Genomic DNA, 19,947 nt, shown 5'->3' with positions numbered 1-19,947 from the left:
GGGTACTCACAGCGAGACAGCACATTATAGTGGGGGAAAAGCCTATGGTAGGAAAGCTGCTCAAGTGGTGGCAGAGAGAGAGACAGAAAGGGGCTGTCGGAAGAGCAACTTTCCAGGCCGTGCCCCCGTTCACCTATTTCCTCCAGTCTTGTCCCACCTGACTACAGTTCCCATTCAGTTAGTCTATTCAAATCAGCATGGACTGATTAGGTTACAGCTCTCATAATCGACTTCTTTCACCTCTGAATATTCTTACATTAATAGGAGTTTCTGAAAGAAATCTAGTTCCCAAACCATAACATTCTGATCCTAGCCTCCTGTAGCTCATTTCCAGTCTCACAATGCAAAGTGCTTTTAGATCCTATAGTCTCAACAGCTCTGGCATGGCCCTAAAGTCCAATTCAAGTCCAAAGGCTTTTCTGAGACTCAAGGCAAAGTTTTGGCTATAAGCCCCTGTAAAAGTAAAAAACCCAAGTTTTATATATCATTAGAGTGGCCCATACTAAACATTCGAAAAGGAAGGATGAGGAACCCCAAAAGAAGGTTTAGGGCCAAAACAAGACTGAAAACTTATTGGGCAAAAAAGATTCTCTAGCTCAGCATATAGCATCTAGGACACATGGCTGGGAGACATTGTTTCCAAATGACTTCCACAGATCTGCCCCTTCAGCCTTGCTGGTTGCAGCACACATAGGTATTTTTTAGCTGTAGCCCTCAGGTTTTCTTGTTCACAGTCCATGTTAGTGGCATCTCTATTTTCATGTAATCTCTTAGTTCCTGGAATGTCCATTCAAAATTTGGCTTCACCTTTACAGCTGTATAAGTTGAACTCTCAGGGACAGCCTGAGGGATAGGACCTGCCCCTCTTTTCCTGTTCTCCCATGCCTTCCGAAATCTTGGTGGAAGCATCCATTACCATATCTTGAGACTCCTGCATCAGTAGAACCAGCACCATGTGGATGATGCCAAGGTCTGCCTCCAGCTCATGCAATGCCTAGGGCCCCTGGGATGACAACTACAGTGGCCGGAGTGCATGTTTGGCTCTAACATGGTGAAATGACTTCCTAGACCCTCCCGTGTAAGCAGGTTCCCCATGATGTATTCTGAAAAGTGTTTCAACTTTTATAACCCTACATTCTGTAGGGGATTTAGTTCCTGAAATGCCATCCAGGTATCTCTTTTATCTTCTGTGTGCACAGTAATTAGCATCTCTTTAAGGGATGTTATCTCTTAAACAATCACACCTCTTTCATCCCAGCTTTACTTGCACTTTTGTGGCCAAATGCCAGTTTTTAAACTCCTTTAGTTGTGCTTCTATTCCTGATTCTTACGGTAATCCTGGTTAAAAGCTTCCTGCAATATCCATGCCACCAACCAAATGTTGTAGTGCCTTGAAATTTCCTCTGCCAGATTAATTAGTTCATTACTTTTAAATTTAGCATCACACAATTCTTAGGACATGGGTAAAATATAGCCAAGCTCTTTGCCTGAATATAACAAGAATGACCCTAGTACAATTGTGAGTCAAGTTCTCATTTGTCTCTGAAATCTCATGAGCACGTCCTCATTCTTATTTGCTTTCTGGTATACTGAACTAGTCTCACTTATTAGACTCCATTCACAACCTTCTAAGGATTGCATCTCTAGCCTTGTTAGAATTGCTTCTGCAATCCATTTCCAAAGGATTTTGAACCACATGGTCAGGATAGTCATAGCAATAACCTCACTTCTCGGTATCCATTTCTATTTCAGTCACCTGTTGCATTTCTGTGACCAAAATACCCAAGAAGAACAACTTAGAGAAGGGAACGTTTATTTGTGGTTTAAGGGTTCACAGGTCTCAGTGCATAGATGATAGACTCATAACTCTGGGCTCAAAGCAAGGCAGCATATCATGTGGGAAGGGCCAGTGGCAGAGAGTTACTCAGCTGATGGTGGTGTCAGGAATCAGAGAGTAGGAAGGGACTACAGAAAACGCAACCCTTGCCAGGCAAGTCACAAGAAAACCATGTCACCCACCCTTGTACCAATTGCCAAGAGTTACCACTCAGTTACTCCATTCAAAGTAGAGTGGATTAATAAGGTTGTACTCTCATTCTCTAATCTATTAACTACTTAATTCCCTTGCATTAACAGGAGCTTTTAGAAGTCATCTCATATGCAAACAATAACACTTTTCCTTCCAAATATTTTGTACACATACTGTGAAGGGCTGAAGAGGGTCCCTCTCTAAGAGATAGGAGGAATGTGTGGGTGTATCACTTCCTTCCGGAAATGTGCTTTTCTAAGATGGCTTCTCTAACGAATTGAGAGCCTGTTTGGTGAAATGGATAGCAAAAGCCTATTATAAAACAGGGTAGTATATTTGACAAAAAATGTAAAAGTAATTTCAGGCAAAAATGAGGTTATATCATATAGCTTTGTTGGGAATGTGATAGGAGTACCAGAAAGGCATCCAAGGGCAGATGGTTTCTGACCCAAGAATTTCTGCCATTATGTAAGTTACTGAGGTGAAACAGAGGTAGGGATGTGGGGAGAGGCCACAGGTCAAGCAAGGGTGAGAAGATGAGAAACAACCTCCTGTATGCGGAAATGATGTGCAGTGTGGTATGTAGGTGGGTGTCAGTGAGGAAATGAAGGCCTTCCCCCACTGCCAAGTGGCCTGGATTTTGTTCTCTCAGTCTGTAAGGATTGTGGTATTCAGTTATCATGTACCTTCCTGAGGTACTCAAGATATATTGGAGGGTTGGACATGCTTTAAAAGACAACTTCCATCGGTTTGACTGTCTGCACATCCATGGTTGACCTAGTGGAAGTAGAAAGAAAGGATTTTTAGGGCAGGAGCCAGGCTGCAGAGGCTTGAAGGACCAATGGAGGAAAGCAAGTGGCAATAGTAAATGAGGAATGTCAGGGTGAGAGAGAGGGGAGGAGGAAGCTGTAGTGAATGAGTGTCCCTACTTCCTCCCCCAAATGAAGGAGAGTTTAGGAATCAATAGAGAGGGAAGAAGTTCCAAATGGGATGCCGAGCTTGCCCTGTGGAGGTGACTATAATGGCCAGCATGGGAAGGTGTGTTGTAGTCAGAGAAGCATATCATCCCTTCATGTCAGAGGGAAGAAAGTGACAGTAGGTGTGAAATGCTTGGAGGGGTGCACAGTGGAGGGATCCTGCTCCTTCAGATATATCCAAGTAGGGCTTCTGTCATATTCCTAAAGTCAAAGTCATGTGTGTTTATACCATTTATGTCCACCTATTCTCTGTGTTAGACGTCCTTGTTCCCTTGTGCCCACATGCTATGTGTCTTGACAGCAGCTTCAGTACCGCGAGGTGTTCTAGTCCTTGTAGAAGCAGAGTTTTTCTGTTACTGGGGCACACCAAGGCTGTCCGCCCTCTTCTCTGGAATGCATTCATGCACATTGATAGAGCATACGTAGATGGGATGTAATTTCTCATTTTTCTGGGTGTACATGTTGCAGAATCATATTGGTCATGCAGTCACATATACATACAGTAATAATGTCTGTCTCATTCTACTATCTTTCCTTTCCTCACATCCGCTCCCCTTCCCTCCCATCACTTCCCTCTACCTAATCTAAGGGAACGCTATGTTTTTCCAGTGGGCCCACACCCCCTGCCTTGTTGTGAATTAGTAGCCACATATTATAGAAAAGATTTGGCCTTTAGTTTTGTGGGATTGGCTCATTTTGCTTAATATGATATTCTCCAACTATAACCATTTACTGGCAAATGCCATAATTTTACTCTTCTTTCAAGGCAAGTAAGATACCATTGAGTACATATACCACATTTTCTTGATCCATTGATTTATTGAGGAACACCTAGGTTGATTCCTCAGAAAATTGGGAACGGAACCATTATTTGACTCAGCTATTTCACTCCTTGGTTTATACCCAAGGACTTAAAATCTGCATAGTATAGTGATGCAGTCACATCAATGTTTATAGCAGCTCAGTTCACAATAGCTAGAGTATGTGTGGGGTTTTGATCGGTCATTCGTGTGCTAACTAGTATCTTGAATCACCAGTGGTCATGTTGATGTCTTTTTAAATACTGTCTATGTACAGAAGGTCTTTCAACCATTCGGGTTTTTTGGTTTGTTTGTTTGGTGTGTGTGTGTGTGTGTGTGTGTTGTAAATGAACACATATCTTTTTAAAATTTATTTTTATGTGGTGCTGAGGATTGAACCCAGTGCCTCACCCATGTGAGGCAGGCGCTCTACCACTGAGCTAGGGCCCCAGCCCTCGGCCATTCATTCTGTAAACCAACTATTTCTGCTAGGCATTGCTGGCATGAACCTCTTTTTAGCTTTGGTTGAATTCCTCAGGTTCTCTGGCCAGGCTGTTGCGGGGTGGAGCCAGTTCCTTTATTATTACCTAGGTGAGAATTAAATGCCAGTCATTTCAACCTTTGCCAGACATACACAGTTATAGATAGCCTTTCTTCTCTCAGTTCCGAAGTTCAGGGTCAGCATACTCCTTACTGAGTCTCATGGCGACTCTTGCAACACCAAATCCAGGCAACCTTTTGAACCTCATCCATGTCCCTTCTAGAATATTTTCTGCATTGCTTAAAAACAGTTGAAAAGAAGTGGCCACCACTGTGTACCCACCCGATGAGTGCCTGTCAAGTTCCTGGCCCTGTATCCTGCCACTTCTAGCAGCAGTAAGTACGTTTTTAACCCAGCCTTGCTTCATCTATGAAATGGAGATAATGGTGTCTTCTTTGCAGAGTGTTTTGGACTCCAGATGTTGGTGAAGTCAGGGAGCCAGCAGAAGGCGAGGAGGGTGTTTGAGTGAGCCAGTGAAATGGGTTGGCATTCTCAGAGAGGTGGAGAAGTGAGAAGTGTGGCTGGAAAGAGACTCGTCTGTGACCTTGAGCATGGACAGTATTTGCGGAAGGGCCCTGTCCTTTGATCTCTTCCAGACTTTGAAAATCAGTGTTCCCATGCTGCATTATTCTTTTCTACTACAGACTACTCTGACCCACCACCGTTTATAGTCCCGTGCTTACATGGTTTTAACTCATTTTTCAAAAAATCAATATTAACCCAAAGATACGGACATTTTTATCTATCTATCTATCTATCTATCTATCTATCTATCTATCTATCTATCCATCCATCCATCTATTTATGGGGTATGTTAAGCTGGCGAGTTATGTGGCATTCCCTTGTGCTCAGTGTATGTGCCAGTAAGGGAGGAAGGGAGGGAGGAGCTAAGGAAGTTGAAGTCGAGGAAAGAAAGGCCTTTGAGACTAAACGCTCATGGGCTTTTCCAATGAACAGTGAAGGTGTCTCACAGGCTGGTAGTCCAAGCTGGAAGAGGGCGACCTTTGAGGGAACCTGTGGTGAGCGAGGCAGAGGATGTGCATTGGTAACACAGGGAGAGTCAGCAAGCAGATGGAGTCCAGGCTTCCTCCAAGAAGTTGACCCGTGGGGACAATTTTCATGACGCTTGCAAAGGAATTTCAGAGAGAACCTTGCAGTGGGTTGAGAGAGGACTTGGCTAAATCAAGGTCTGCTGGGGGTGGGGGGCGGTTGGGAACAAACCTTTGGTAAAATGACTGCAGTGAGAAAAACAAAAATGGCTCAGTGAGAGTTCACTCCAGATCTCTCTTGGAGAGAGAATCAAGACTAGTGGAGAGATCCTTAGGAACGTGACCTCTGCCACCAGCAAGAAAGAGTATGTATGGAGTGCTTGCTTTGTCTCATTCACTCTCCCAACAACTGTATGAAGTCTGTGGTACCATCTCTCTCATCTCGTGAATGAAGATAGCCAAGCTTTCGAGTGGTTAATCGGCATTCCCAGCCGTCACCTTCCTGCTCTGTGGGCCATTTAGGCCAGCCACCTTGCAAGAACCAAGCAACATGCCAGAACGTGTTAAAATGACATAATAGAATAAGTCTGGTTCCCCAGGATCATCAGAACTGCTTTCCGAGTGTCCAAAACACTACCAATTGGAATGAGCTTCCCCTGTGCCTCCCTGTCCGCTGCCACTTGATCTAGACCCAGTAGTTCCACCAAATCCATCCTGCCATGTGGGAGTCTGACAGGTGTCCTGCTGCCTTTGGCAGTGGGGAGATGAGTTGATGATAAGAGAAGATAAAATGCATGAAATAATAACACAGATGAGACGAGGGCAAATACAGTAAGGCGGGATGTTGGGGGAGAGAAACAGAATGCCTTTTGTTTAGGAATCATACCGCCACCTGAGCGGTTCTGAGAATGCACACCACTCTCTAGACAACATATGTGATTTGAACCTGGGCCCACATTTTATGATGGAAGAGGAGAAAGATGTGAATAACAGCAACATTTTTTATTGGGGAAAAAACCGTGAATAACAGCAACATTTTTTTATTGGGGAAACAATGTGAATAACTACAACATTTTTTTATTGAGGGGGGGTGGGAAAACCTTAAAACTATGGGGACTATTTGAATAGGGATTGTCAAAACATTTGAAATTCTGAGTATATACAGGGTTTCCTAACTGGGGTGGGGGGTTTGCTGAGGTTGAATTCTCTGGCCTCTAAGGAAGCAGTGCTTCTTTGTTTCAAGCACACCAGGGTCCTTGTAGGCCACGTCAGGGCGCCTTCTCCGCCGCAGGCAGGAGACCATCCGCTTTCTGAACCATCGGACAATGGATCGGACATTCAGACAAGATGTGGTCCCTGAGTGGGACCCCTCCGTTGACTGCCCTGAGGAGACTGAGCGGGTGTCTTCAGTGTCTCTCTCCTGGCTTATCATCTGGCAAGAGAAGGAGGATGAGTTAGAAACGTGTAATGTCAGCAGCAATGAAGTCAGTATGTGTTCATTTAGGGAAATCCATTTCTTGTTTTCACTTACCCATTTAGCCCACCTGTAACTGTAACCTTTTAAGTACTCATTAATCATGAGACAGTCAGACAGACACACAGATACACACACACTTTTGTTTTGTAAATATTATCATTAGTCCTCCTCTTTGTTCCTCCCCCTCCCTTGTGTTCTCTCAGTGCTCCTTGTCATTTTCCTTATACCTCCTTCCCCAGCTCTTTCCCTTGCTGCCGTCCATCTGTCATTGCCCATCTCTATGTGGACTGGGTTCTACCTCTGCTTCACAGCAGGTAGAATAAGTGAGTCCGTGCTGTCCATCCAACCTGGCACCCCCACTGGGCCTATCCCTTGCTCTGAAATCGAGGAGCTCCATGCTCACCTCAATAAGTTCATCTCCTCGCCTGGGTGAGATCTCTGGAAGCGGGATGATGTCTTCGGTATCTGGTAGTTTCCACCAGGGCCAGGCCTGACGAGCGTGATCACGTTCTTGACAAGTGAGCTGATCCAACTGGGGAGCGGCACTTGTGGATGCCTCTAGATCCTCATCCAGAGCAGAATCGGAAAGCGTTTGATCATCATCGTCATCGTCGCCGTCGTCATCATTATTGTCATCATCGTTGTTGTCGCCATCGGCATCGGCATGGTCACCGTGTTTGTCCTGGTCATCGTGTTTGTCCTGGTCATCATCTTCGTCGCCTTTCAGATCCTCTAGAAATGCATCAAGGTATCTCATTAGACCTTCCAGTTTCCAGAAATTCTGGTTTCCCCTCTCCTGCGGGTACTTGACCATCCTTTGGTAGACTCCATGTGGATCTGGAATAGCTGGTGAGTCCTCGTAGCGGGAGCCCAGATAATCCTCCACGACCTGGACGATGGGCAGCTCACAAAGCTGCTCTGAGCTGTCATAAATTTGTTCTCGCCTTTCCATGGGCAACCTGCTTCTTTCAGTCACCCATGTCTCTTGGACAGGAAAGAAGAAGCAGCAGGAAGAAACGTCTGTAGTCGAGCCTTCAGAGGAGTTACTGTCAGTCCAGTCGATGGTGTCCTCAGAGGGGGTATCGCCTCCAGAGAGGCTCATATTTGATTTGGATTTGTAAAATCCAAAAAGAAGTCTTCCTTGTCAGCGCAGTTGCTGCTGTACGATGTGTCTTTCGTGGTGCGCAAGTCCCAGTTCTGCCTCAATCTGGAAGCTTCAAGAGAAAAAAAACCCTTGACGTAAGATATCGGGAAGAGATCATGCACGTTAGCAATAATTCCCACTCCTCTTTCCGCTCGCAATACTTGCGCTCTGTCAGAAGCTCATCCTGTGTTTGCACCCCCCCCCCCCCCAGTCAAGGGCAGAAGGAGCAGGCCTTTCTATTTGCAGTGTCTAATGACCCTCTGTACTGAGCGTCTCCTCCTGTTCCCTCTCACACTTTGTCTTGTTTTAGTGGAAAGAGCTACGTGTTATTCAAGATAGTTGAACAAAATTTGAAAAATACAGGAAAGTGTGAGGTTGAAAATAAAAATCTGATGCCTCGATCCAGAGGAAATGAGAATGAGTACTATTCCTAGAAGAATTTGGTGGATTTCCTTATAATCTTTCCCTTTTCTTCACACACACATACTTGTATGAATGTACATTTTACATACATACACACACCCATATACATTTGGAGTCACATCAGTAGAGAGATTATTGAATGATAGCACAGCCAGCAAGAAACCCGTGTATGACTGTTGTGTAGTTCTTAACCCTGTTCTTATTAACGCTACTTCAGCCATCACTTATTAAAGACCATTAGGTTACATGTTCACGGGTCCTTAACATTGTCTTATTAATGTCAGTCAGTACCTTTTATCTATCAAACTCTGAGTGCCTCTGTCTTCATATTCCTATTTGTTGGATCAGTGGACCAAAGCTCACAAGTCTTCCGATAGTTGCTACTAAATTTCTTTCTAGAAAGTATGGCTGTTTCAATGCCCATTCTCTCATCATCCAATGGCACCTTAATTCAGTATTTTCCTTTATGTGCCAGGCATGGAAGTGGGGAGAAGCACAGGCACAATGTCTGTCCCCCCCACCCCCTACGCGCGTGCACGCACCCGCATACACACACACACACACACACACACACACACACACACTCACATTGAAGATGAGTCTTGCTGAGATCTGCGTGCTGCCCACACAAAGAGATGCTGCCAAACCCAGTGGCATAAACGAGCTGTCTGAAGTCCTTCAGACCCTTCTTCGAAGTGGCTTTAAACACCAACTGTTAGAAGCCTGTGTTCTAAGACTATTGGCTAACATGGCTACCGTGGCAACAGAGGAACCTGTTGTCATAAGCAAGGAAGGAGTTAAAGGTATACAAACCCAAAAGGACCTATGCCTTTATTTTCAGTTATTTTTTGCATTACTGAGACCAAAATACATATTCAGAACAACTTAGAGGCGATACAGTTTATTTGGGGCTCAGGTTATCAGAGGTGTCAGCATATGAAAGGCCACCTTCTTTGCTCTGGGTTCACATTGAGGCGGCACATCATGGGGACAGGGCCCAGGATAGGAGAGGTACTCTACTGATGATGGGTTAGGAAGCTGACAGAGAGGAAGGGGCCCCAGGAAGAATAGCACTCTCAGGACACCCCTTCAGTAACCCACCACCTCCAGCCATGTCCCACTTGCCTACAGTAACCACTCAGTCGGACTGATGAGGTTGTAGCTCTCATAATCTACTCCTTTTCCTCTGAATATCATTGTAATAGCTTGAGCTTCTAGGGGACACCTCATATCCAGATCATAATATTCTGCCCCTGGTCCCTAATAGCTACTGTCCATTTCACAGATAAAGAAAGAAAAAAAAAAAAAAAAAAAAAAAAAAGAAAGTTCCTTTACAAGAGGCCCATCATTTTAGCAGATCAGCACTTGCCAAAAAGTCCCCTCTGAGACTCCAGGCAAGATCTTGACCGAGAGCACGTGTAAAATCAAAACCAAATTTCCTACATCCAGCATGCAGTGGCACGGAATAAATATTCCCCTTTGCAAAGGGAGGAATATGGTTGTGGCAAAATTAACCCAGTGTTGCACACTGGTCACCTGTTTCTGAGAAAATCATCTGGGATACGTGGTTGTAAGATGTTATTTCGAGAGGGCTTTCTCGGCCTTGCCCCTTTAACCTGGCTGGTTGCGTGCACATGGGCTCCATTTAGACTTACGTCTCTGTAGCCTCCAGGTTTTCTCAGCAGCCAGTCATGTGATTGGCATCTCTTAATTCCTGGTGTCTCCTTTCCAGCTTGAGCCTCAACCTTTCAGCTTCACACACGGGCTGCTTAGACGCAATCGGCAGGGCCTCTGGCTCTGCTACACTCTGGCCTCCCAGACCCTTCATTTGAAACCTGGGTAGAATTGTCCATTGCCCCCTAACCTGAGCATCTGCATTCCAGAAGAAGCAGTGCCACTTGAGTAAGGCCGAGTTCTGTTGCCAGCTTGCGCAATACGTCAGGCGCCTGGGATAATGACTGTTGCAGGTCCTGGGCAGCTGAACATGCTGAAAACAACTTCCCAGTCCCCTCTTTTGAAGCAGGTCACCCACATGATCTCTAAGAAATTTGCTTTCCTATACTCTGGACCTCTGGTGGGTATGGTCTTGCAAATTCCTGAGATGCCCTGCAGGTTTCCCATCCTGTCGTCCCTGTATATATAGTACTTCGCATCTCTTCCAGAGCTCAACAAACACACCTCCTCGGCCCCAGTGTTACACACATTTTTCTGGCCAAATGTTGGTTTTTTCCAATGCCCCGTAGCTCTGCTTTCTGCTCCCGATTCTCACAGTAAGCCAGGCTAAAAACTGCCTGCACCGTCCATGGCACTGACTGAATGTTGTGCTGTCTTGAGATTTCCTTTGTCAGATTAGTCCATCACTATTGAATTCAGCCTCACACAGTTCTCAGGGTGTGGGTGAAAGCTACCTATGCATATTTTAAATTTTTATTTATCTGCCAGAATATGGCAAATGTGGAAGTGGTTTGCAGGAGCAATTTTGAAAAGGTTAGAGCGACAGGGTGGAAATGCTTCAGAACGCTGTCGTCCAAGCTTAATGGGCAATACCGGTGTGAGCTCAGAAGCCCAGAATGCCAATAGGAACCGGTACCATGCTCACGAAGTTTCAGAAAGCACTGAGTTCCTGTTAGGAACTGGACTACAGTTCTGGAGGGCTGGCATACAGCACACAGCTTCAAGGCTGTCCGCCCTCTTCTGTGGTTCTTTCTACGCCATGGGCTGCTGGTTGTTTGACCACTGTCCCTCGCACTTTCCTTGCTGATGGCCATCACGGAATGAAATGGATCTTGACTGACTCACAGCTCCCCAGTGAGGCAGTCTGGCCCCTTTGTCATCCCTTTGCCACCTGGCCCCTGGACATCCCGGTGCAGTATTCAACACAGTCAAGGTAATTACCCCACGCAACGCCTCGCAAAGTTGCGTTTTGGATGTGCAACCCTTTGTGCATGGTGCGAACACTTATGGTCTATTCTCTTAGCGAGATGATAGTGTATGACGCTTGTAAGCATGGCCACCATGCTGTATGCCAGCCCTCCAGAACTTAGTGGTCTGAGGGTACCAGTTTGGCAATTTCAGAGAGCAGAGCAGGATAGCATCTCATTTTCAGTCCCCACAGTAGTGGGATCGTCCCTACAATACTCACATCTCTTTGTGAGAACCACTCTATTGGAGAAAAATCATTTGTAGCAGATCTTATGATAAAGGACATCAGTCTGGTGTTCACGGGCGAGGGGGGAGGAAGTGTGTGTGAACATACTGCTTGCAATTCATTTTATTTTCTGTACGTATGTGTTTTTTTTTTAATTTTTGAATTTGTTTCAGTTAGCTGTACATGACACTAGAATGCATTCATGCACATTGATAGAGCATACGTAGATGGGATGTAATTTCTCATTTTTCTGGGTGTACATGTTGCAGAATCATATTGGTCATGCAGTCACATATACATACAGTAATAATGTCTGTCTCATTCTACTATCTTTCCTTTCCTCACATCCGCTCCCCTTCCCTCCCATCACTTCCCTCTACCTAATCTAAGGGAACGCTATGTTTTTCCAGTGGGCCCACACCCCCTGCCTTGTTGTGAATTAGTAGCCACATATTATAGAAAAGATTTGGCCTTTAGTTTTGTGGGATTGGCTCATTTTGCTTAATATGATATTCTCCAACTATAACCATTTACTGGCAAATGCCATAATTTTACTCTTCTTTCAAGGCAAGTAAGATACCATTGAGTACATATACCACATTTTCTTGATCCATTGATTTATTGAGGAACACCTAGGTTGATTCCTCAGAAAATTGGGAACGGAACCATTATTTGACTCAGCTATTTCACTCCTTGGTTTATACCCAAGGACTTAAAATCTGCATAGTATAGTGATGCAGTCACATCAATGTTTATAGCAGCTCAGTTCACAATAGCTAGAGTATGTGTGGGGTTTTGATCGGTCATTCGTGTGCTAACTAGTATCTTGAATCACCAGTGGTCATGTTGATGTCTTTTTAAATACTGTCTATGTACAGAAGGTCTTTCAACCATTCGGGTTTTTTGGTTTGTTTGTTTGGTGTGTGTGTGTGTGTGTGTGTGTTGTAAATGAACACATATCTTTTTAAAATTTATTTTTATGTGGTGCTGAGGATTGAACCCAGTGCCTCACCCATGTGAGGCAGGCGCTCTACCACTGAGCTAGGGCCCCAGCCCTCGGCCATTCATTCTGTAAACCAACTATTTCTGCTAGGCATTGCTGGCATGAACCTCTTTTTAGCTTTGGTTGAATTCCTCAGGTTCTCTGGCCAGGCTGTTGCGGGGTGGAGCCAGTTCCTTTATTATTACCTAGGTGAGAATTAAATGCCAGTCATTTCAACCTTTGCCAGACATACACAGTTATAGATAGCCTTTCTTCTCTCAGTTCCGAAGTTCAGGGTCAGCATACTCCTTACTGAGTCTCATGGCGACTCTTGCAACACCAAATCCAGGCAACCTTTTGAACCTCATCCATGTCCCTTCTAGAATATTTTCTGCATTGCTTAAAAACAGTTGAAAAGAAGTGGCCACCACTGTGTACCCACCCGATGAGTGCCTGTCAAGTTCCTGGCCCTGTATCCTGCCACTTCTAGCAGCAGTAAGTACGTTTTTAACCCAGCCTTGCTTCATCTATGAAATGGAGATAATGGTGTCTTCTTTGCAGAGTGTTTTGGACTCCAGATGTTGGTGAAGTCAGGGAGCCAGCAGAAGGCGAGGAGGGTGTTTGAGTGAGCCAGTGAAATGGGTTGGCATTCTCAGAGAGGTGGAGAAGTGAGAAGTGTGGCTGGAAAGAGACTCGTCTGTGACCTTGAGCATGGACAGTATTTGCGGAAGGGCCCTGTCCTTTGATCTCTTCCAGACTTTGAAAATCAGTGTTCCCATGCTGCATTATTCTTTTCTACTACAGACTACTCTGACCCACCACCGTTTATAGTCCCGTGCTTACATGGTTTTAACTCATTTTTCAAAAAATCAATATTAACCCAAAGATACGGACATTTTTATCTATCTATCTATCTATCTATCTATCTATCTATCTATCTATCCATCCATCCATTTATGGGGTATGTTAAGCTGGCGAGTTATGTGGCATTCCCTTGTGCTCAGTGTATGTGCCAGTAAGGGAGGAAGGGAGGGAGGAGCTAAGGAAGTTGAAGTCGAGGAAAGAAAGGCCTTTGAGACTAAACGCTCATGGGCTTTTCCAATGAACAGTGAAGGTGTCTCACAGGCTGGTAGTCCAAGCTGGAAGAGGGCGACCTTTGAGGGAACCTGTGGTGAGCGAGGTAGAGGATGTGCATTGGTAACACAGGGAGAGTCAGCAAGCAGATGGAGTCCAGGCTTCCTCCAAGAAGTTGACCCGTGGGGACAATTTTCATGACGCTTGCAAAGGAATTTCAGAGAGAACCTTGCAGTGGGTTGAGAGAGGACTTGGCTAAATCAAGGTCTGCTGGGGGTGGGGGGCGGTTGGGAACAAACCTTTGGTAAAATGACTGCAGTGAGAAAAACAAAAATGGCTCAGTGAGAGTTCACTCCAGATCTCTCTTGGAGAGAGAATCAAGACTAGTGGAGAGATCCTTAGGAACGTGACCTCTGCCACCAGCAAGAAAGAGTATGTATGGAGTGCTTGCTTTGTCTCATTCACTCTCCCAACAACTGTATGAAGTCTGTGGTACCATCTCTCTCATCTCGTGAATGAAGATAGCCAAGCTTTCGAGTGGTTAATCGGCATTCCCAGCCGTCACCTTCCTGCTCTGTGGGCCATTTAGGCCAGCCACCTTGCAAGAACCAAGCAACATGCCAGAACGTGTTAAAATGACATAATAGAATAAGTCTGGTTCCCCAGGATCATCAGAACTGCTTTCCGAGTGTCCAAAACACTACCAATTGGAATGAGCTTCCCCTGTGCCTCCCTGTCCGCTGCCACTTGATCTAGACCCAGTAGTTCCACCAAATCCATCCTGCCATGTGGGAGTCTGACAGGTGTCCTGCTGCCTTTGGCAGTGGGGAGATGAGTTGATGATAAGAGAAGATAAAATGCATGAAATAATAACACAGATGAGACGAGGGCAAATACAGTAAGGCGGGATGTTGGGGGAGAGAAACAGAATGCCTTTTGTTTAGGAATCATACCGCCACCTGAGCGGTTCTGAGAATGCACACCACTCTCTAGACAACATATGTGATTTGAACCTGGGCCCACATTTTATGATGGAAGAGGAGAAAGATGTGAATAACAGCAACATTTTTTATTGGGGAAAAAACCGTGAATAACAGCAACATTTTTTTATTGGGGAAACAATGTGAATAACTACAACATTTTTTTATTGAGGGGGGGTGGGAAAACCTTAAAACTATGGGGACTATTTGAATAGGGATTGTCAAAACATTTGAAATTCTGAGTATATACAGGGTTTCCTAACTGGGGTGGGGGGTTTGCTGAGGTTGAATTCTCTGGCCTCTAAGGAAGCAGTGCTTCTTTGTTTCAAGCACACCAGGGTCCTTGTAGGCCACGTCAGGGCGCCTTCTCCGCCGCAGGCAGGAGACCATCCGCTTTCTGAACCATCGGACAATGGATCGGACATTCAGACAAGATGTGGTCCCTGAGTGGGACCCCTCCGTTGACTGCCCTGAGGAGACTGAGCGGGTGTCTTCAGTGTCTCTCTCCTGGCTTATCATCTGGCAAGAGAAGGAGGATGAGTTAGAAACGTGTAATGTCAGCAGCAATGAAGTCAGTATGTGTTCATTTAGGGAAATCCATTTCTTGTTTTCACTTACCCATTTAGCCCACCTGTAACTGTAACCTTTTAAGTACTCATTAATCATGAGACAGTCAGACAGACACACAGATACACACACACTTTTGTTTTGTAAATATTATCATTAGTCCTCCTCTTTGTTCCTCCCCCTCCCTTGTGTTCTCTCAGTGCTCCTTGTCATTTTCCTTATACCTCCTTCCCCAGCTCTTTCCCTTGCTGCCGTCCATCTGTCATTGCCCATCTCTATGTGGACTGGGTTCTACCTCTGCTTCACAGCAGGTAGAATAAGTGAGTCCGTGCTGTCCATCCAACCTGGCACCCCCACTGGGCCTATCCCTTGCTCTGAAATCGAGGAGCTCCATGCTCACCTCAATAAGTTCATCTCCTCGCCTGGGTGAGATCTCTGGAAGCGGGATGATGTCTTCGGTATCTGGTAGTTTCCACCAGGGCCAGGCCTGACGAGCGTGATCACGTTCTTGACAAGTGAGCTGATCCAACTGGGGAGCGGCACTTGTGGATGCCTCTAGATCCTCATCCAGAGCAGAATCGGAAAGCGTTTGATCATCATCGTCATCGTCGCCGTCGTCATCATTATTGTCATCATCGTTGTTGTCGCCATCGGCATCGGCATGGTCACCGTGTTTGTCCTGGTCATCGTGTTTGTCCTGGTCATCATCTTCGTCGCCTTTCAGATCCTCTAGAAATGCATCAAGGTATCTCATTAGACCTTCCAGTTTCCAGAAATTCTGGTTTCCCCTCTCCTGCGGGTACTTGACCATCCTTTGGTAGACTCCATGTGGATCTGGAATAGCTGGTGAGTCCTCGTAGCGGGAGCCCAGATAATCCTCCACGACCTGGACGATGGGCAGCTCACAAAGCTGCTCTGAGCTGTCATAAATTTGTTCTCGCCTTTCCATGGGCAACCTGCTTCTTTCAGTCACCCATGTCTCTTGGACAGGAAAGAAGAAGCAGCAGGAAGAAACGTCTGTAGTCGAGCCTTCAGAGGAGTTACTGTCAGTCCAGTCGATGGTGTCCTCAGAGGGGGTATCGCCTCCAGAGAGGCTCATATTTGATTTGGATTTGTAAAATCCAAAAAGAAGTCTTCCTTGTCAGCGCAGTTGCTGCTGTACGATGTGTCTTTCGTGGTGCGCAAGTCCCAGTTCTGCCTCAATCTGGAAGCTTCAAGAGAAAAAAAACCCTTGACGTAAGATATCGGGAAGAGATCATGCACGTTAGCAATAATTCCCACTCCTCTTTCCGCTCGCAATACTTGCGCTCTGTCAGAAGCTCATCCTGTGTTTGCACCCCCCCCCCCCCCAGTCAAGGGCAGAAGGAGCAGGCCTTTCTATTTGCAGTGTCTAATGACCCTCTGTACTGAGCGTCTCCTCCTGTTCCCTCTCACACTTTGTCTTGTTTTAGTGGAAAGAGCTACGTGTTATTCAAGATAGTTGAACAAAATTTGAAAAATACAGGAAAGTGTGAGGTTGAAAATAAAAATCTGATGCCTCGATCCAGAGGAAATGAGAATGAGTACTATTCCTAGAAGAATTTGGTGGATTTCCTTATAATCTTTCCCTTTTCTTCACACACACATACTTGTATGAATGTACATTTTACATACATACACACACCCATATACATTTGGAGTCACATCAGTAGAGAGATTATTGAATGATAGCACAGCCAGCAAGAAACCCGTGTATGACTGTTGTGTAGTTCTTAACCCTGTTCTTATTAACGCTACTTCAGCCATCACTTATTAAAGACCATTAGGTTACATGTTCACGGGTCCTTAACATTGTCTTATTAATGTCAGTCAGTACCTTTTATCTATCAAACTCTGAGTGCCTCTGTCTTCATATTCCTATTTGTTGGATCAGTGGACCAAAGCTCACAAGTCTTCCGATAGTTGCTACTAAATTTCTTTCTAGAAAGTATGGCTGTTTCAATGCCCATTCTCTCATCATCCAATGGCACCTTAATTCAGTATTTTCCTTTATGTGCCAGGCATGGAAGTGGGGAGAAGCACAGGCACAATGTCTGTCCCCCCCACCCCCTACGCGCGTGCACGCACCCGCATACACACACACACACACACACACACACACACACACACTCACATTGAAGATGAGTCTTGCTGAGATCTGCGTGCTGCCCACACAAAGAGATGCTGCCAAACCCAGTGGCATAAACGAGCTGTCTGAAGTCCTTCAGACCCTTCTTCGAAGTGGCTTTAAACACCAACTGTTAGAAGCCTGTGTTCTAAGACTATTGGCTAACATGGCTACCGTGGCAACAGAGGAACCTGTTGTCATAAGCAAGGAAGGAGTTAAAGGTATACAAACCCAAAAGGACCTATGCCTTTATTTTCAGTTATTTTTTGCATTACTGAGACCAAAATACATATTCAGAACAACTTAGAGGCGATACAGTTTATTTGGGGCTCAGGTTATCAGAGGTGTCAGCATATGAAAGGCCACCTTCTTTGCTCTGGGTTCACATTGAGGCGGCACATCATGGGGACAGGGCCCAGGATAGGAGAGGTACTCTACTGATGATGGGTTAGGAAGCTGACAGAGAGGAAGGGGCCCCAGGAAGAATAGCACTCTCAGGACACCCCTTCAGTAACCCACCACCTCCAGCCATGTCCCACTTGCCTACAGTAACCACTCAGTCGGACTGATGAGGTTGTAGCTCTCATAATCTACTCCTTTTCCTCTGAATATCATTGTAATAGCTTGAGCTTCTAGGGGACACCTCATATCCAGATCATAATATTCTGCCCCTGGTCCCTAATAGCTACTGTCCATTTCACAGATAAAGAAAGAAAAAAAAAAAAAAAAAAAAAAAAAAGAAAGTTCCTTTACAAGAGGCCCATCATTTTAGCAGGATCAGCACTTGCCAAAAGTCCCTCTGAGACTCCAGGCAAGATCTTGACCGAGAGCACGTGTAAAATCAAAACCAAATTTCCTACATCCAGCATGCAGTGGCACGGAATAAATATTCCCCTTTGCAAAGGGAGGAATATGGTTGTGGCAAAATTAACCCATTGTTGCACACTGGTCACCTGTTTTCTGAGAAAATCATCTGGGATACGTGGTTGTAAGATGTTATTTCGAGAGGGCTTTCTCGGCCTTGCCCCTTTAACCTGGCTGGTTGCGTGCACATGGGCTCCATTTAGACTTACGTCTCTGTAGCCTCCAGGTTTTCTCAGCAGCCAGTCATGTGATTGGCATCTCTTAATTCCTGGTGTCTCCTTTCCAGCTTGAGCCTCAACCTTTCAGCTTCACACACGGGCTGCTTAGACGCAATCGGCAGGGCCTCTGGCTCTGCTACACTCTGGCCTCCCAGACCCTTCATTTGAAACCTGGGTAGAATTGTCCATTGCCCCCTAACCTGAGCATCTGCATTCCAGAAGAAGCAGTGCCACTTGAGTAAGGCCGAGTTCTGTTGCCAGCTTGCGCAATACGTCAGGCGCCTGGGATAATGACTGTTGCAGGTCCTGGGCAGCTGAACATGCTGAAAACAACTTCCCAGTCCCCTCTTTTGAAGCAGGTCACCCACATGATCTCTAAGAAATTTGCTTTCCTATACTCTGGACCTCTGGTGGGTATGGTCTTGCAAATTCCTGAGATGCCCTGCAGGTTTCCCATCCTGTCGTCCCTGTATATATAGTACTTCGCATCTCTTCCAGAGCTCAACAAACACACCTCCTCGGCCCCAGTGTTACACACATTTTTCTGGCCAAATGTTGGTTTTTTCCAATGCCCCGTAGCTCTGCTTTCTGCTCCCGATTCTCACAGTAAGCCAGGCTAAAAACTGCCTGCACCGTCCATGGCACTGACTGAATGTTGTGCTGTCTTGAGATTTCCTTTGTCAGATTAGTCCATCACTATTGAATTCAGCCTCACACAGTTCTCAGGGTGTGGGTGAAAGCTACCTATGCATATTTTAAATTTTTATTTATCTGCCAGAATATGGCAAATGTGGAAGTGGTTTGCAGGAGCAATTTTGAAAAGGTTAGAGCGACAGGGTGGAAATGCTTCAGAACGCTGTCGTCCAAGCTTAATGGGCAATACCGGTGTGAGCTCAGAAGCCCAGAATGCCAATAGGAACCGGTACCATGCTCACGAAGTTTCAGAAAGCACTGAGTTCCTGTTAGGAACTGGACTACAGTTCTGGAGGGCTGGCATACAGCACACAGCTTCAAGGCTGTCCGCCCTCTTCTGTGGTTCTTTCTACGCCATGGGCTGCTGGTTGTTTGACCACTGTCCCTCGCACTTTCCTTGCTGATGGCCATCACGGAATGAAATGGATCTTGACTGACTCACAGCTCCCCAGTGAGGCAGTCTGGCCCCTTTGTCATCCCTTTGCCACCTGGCCCCTGGACATCCCGGTGCAGTATTCAACACAGTCAAGGTAATTACCCCACGCAACGCCTCGCAAAGTTGCGTTTTGGATGTGCAACCCTTTGTGCATGGTGCGAACACTTATGGTCTATTCTCTTAGCGAGATGATAGTGTATGACGCTTGTAAGCATGGCCACCATGCTGTATGCCAGCCCTCCAGAACTTAGTGGTCTGAGGGTACCAGTTTGGCAATTTCAGAGAGCAGAGCAGGATAGCATCTCATTTTCAGTCCCCACAGTAGTGGGATCGTCCCTACAATACTCACATCTCTTTGTGAGAACCACTCTATTGGAGAAAAATCATTTGTAGCAGATCTTATGATAAAGGACATCAGTCTGGTGTTCACGGGCGAGGGGGGAGGAAGTGTGTGTGAAC

The 19,947-nt window shown here is 45.7% G+C and overlaps 3 protein-coding genes across 7 annotated transcripts in view; 1 reads left to right on the top strand and 2 right to left on the bottom strand.

The window, feature by feature from the left end:
• The window catches only part of Ppfibp1 (PPFIB scaffold protein 1), a 234,677-nt gene that overhangs the window by 87,841 nt on the left and 126,889 nt on the right, over positions 1–19,947 (top strand). The gene's annotated exons all lie outside the window — the stretch shown is intronic.
• On the bottom strand, positions 6,104–9,512 carry LOC144364893 (uncharacterized protein C12orf71 homolog). 2 transcript variants are annotated; one of them, XM_078014996.1, is made up of 3 exons: positions 8,969–9,512; positions 7,217–8,027; positions 6,104–6,768 (listed from the first exon to the last, which is right to left on the bottom strand). In XM_078014996.1, the coding sequence occupies exons 2-3, from the start codon at positions 7,913–7,915 to the stop codon at positions 6,508–6,510; spliced, it is 960 nt and encodes a 319-aa protein (XP_077871122.1). In that variant the 5' UTR covers positions 7,916–8,027; positions 8,969–9,512; the 3' UTR covers positions 6,104–6,507. The 2 variants fall into 2 exon arrangements, with proteins under 2 accessions (XP_077871122.1, XP_077871123.1); XM_078014997.1 differs by lacking the exon at positions 8,969–9,512 and having other exon boundaries at positions 7,217–8,517.
• Positions 14,419–17,827, bottom strand: LOC144364892 (uncharacterized protein C12orf71 homolog). 2 transcript variants are annotated; one of them, XM_078014994.1, is made up of 3 exons: positions 17,284–17,827; positions 15,532–16,342; positions 14,419–15,083 (listed from the first exon to the last, which is right to left on the bottom strand). In XM_078014994.1, exons 2-3 carry the CDS (start codon positions 16,228–16,230, stop codon positions 14,823–14,825), a joined length of 960 nt encoding a protein of 319 aa, XP_077871120.1. In that variant the 5' UTR covers positions 16,231–16,342; positions 17,284–17,827; the 3' UTR covers positions 14,419–14,822. The 2 variants fall into 2 exon arrangements, with proteins under 2 accessions (XP_077871120.1, XP_077871121.1); XM_078014995.1 differs by lacking the exon at positions 17,284–17,827 and having other exon boundaries at positions 15,532–16,832.

The sequence above is a fragment of the Ictidomys tridecemlineatus genome, chromosome 6 (genome assembly GCF_052094955.1).
Source record: "Ictidomys tridecemlineatus isolate mIctTri1 chromosome 6, mIctTri1.hap1, whole genome shotgun sequence".
NCBI lineage: Eukaryota > Metazoa > Chordata > Mammalia > Rodentia > Sciuridae > Ictidomys > Ictidomys tridecemlineatus.
Note: the sequence above shows the minus strand (reverse complement) of the source record. Positions and strands in the feature narration are given on the sequence as shown.

What these genes read in the sequence shown, in the direction of transcription:
- LOC144364893 (XM_078014996.1), bottom strand. Translation starts at nt 7,915, where the DNA reads ATGAGCCTCTCTGGAGGCGATACCCCCTCTGAGGACACCATCGACTGG. An exon ending in GAGGAGATGAACTTATTGAG is followed by an intron (nt 6,769 to 7,216) that starts GTGAGCATGGAG and finishes TTCTCTTGCCAG; the next exon opens with ATGATAAGCCAGGAGAGAGA.
- LOC144364892 (XM_078014994.1), bottom strand. Translation starts at nt 16,230, where the DNA reads ATGAGCCTCTCTGGAGGCGATACCCCCTCTGAGGACACCATCGACTGG. An exon ending in GAGGAGATGAACTTATTGAG is followed by an intron (nt 15,084 to 15,531) that starts GTGAGCATGGAG and finishes TTCTCTTGCCAG; the next exon opens with ATGATAAGCCAGGAGAGAGA.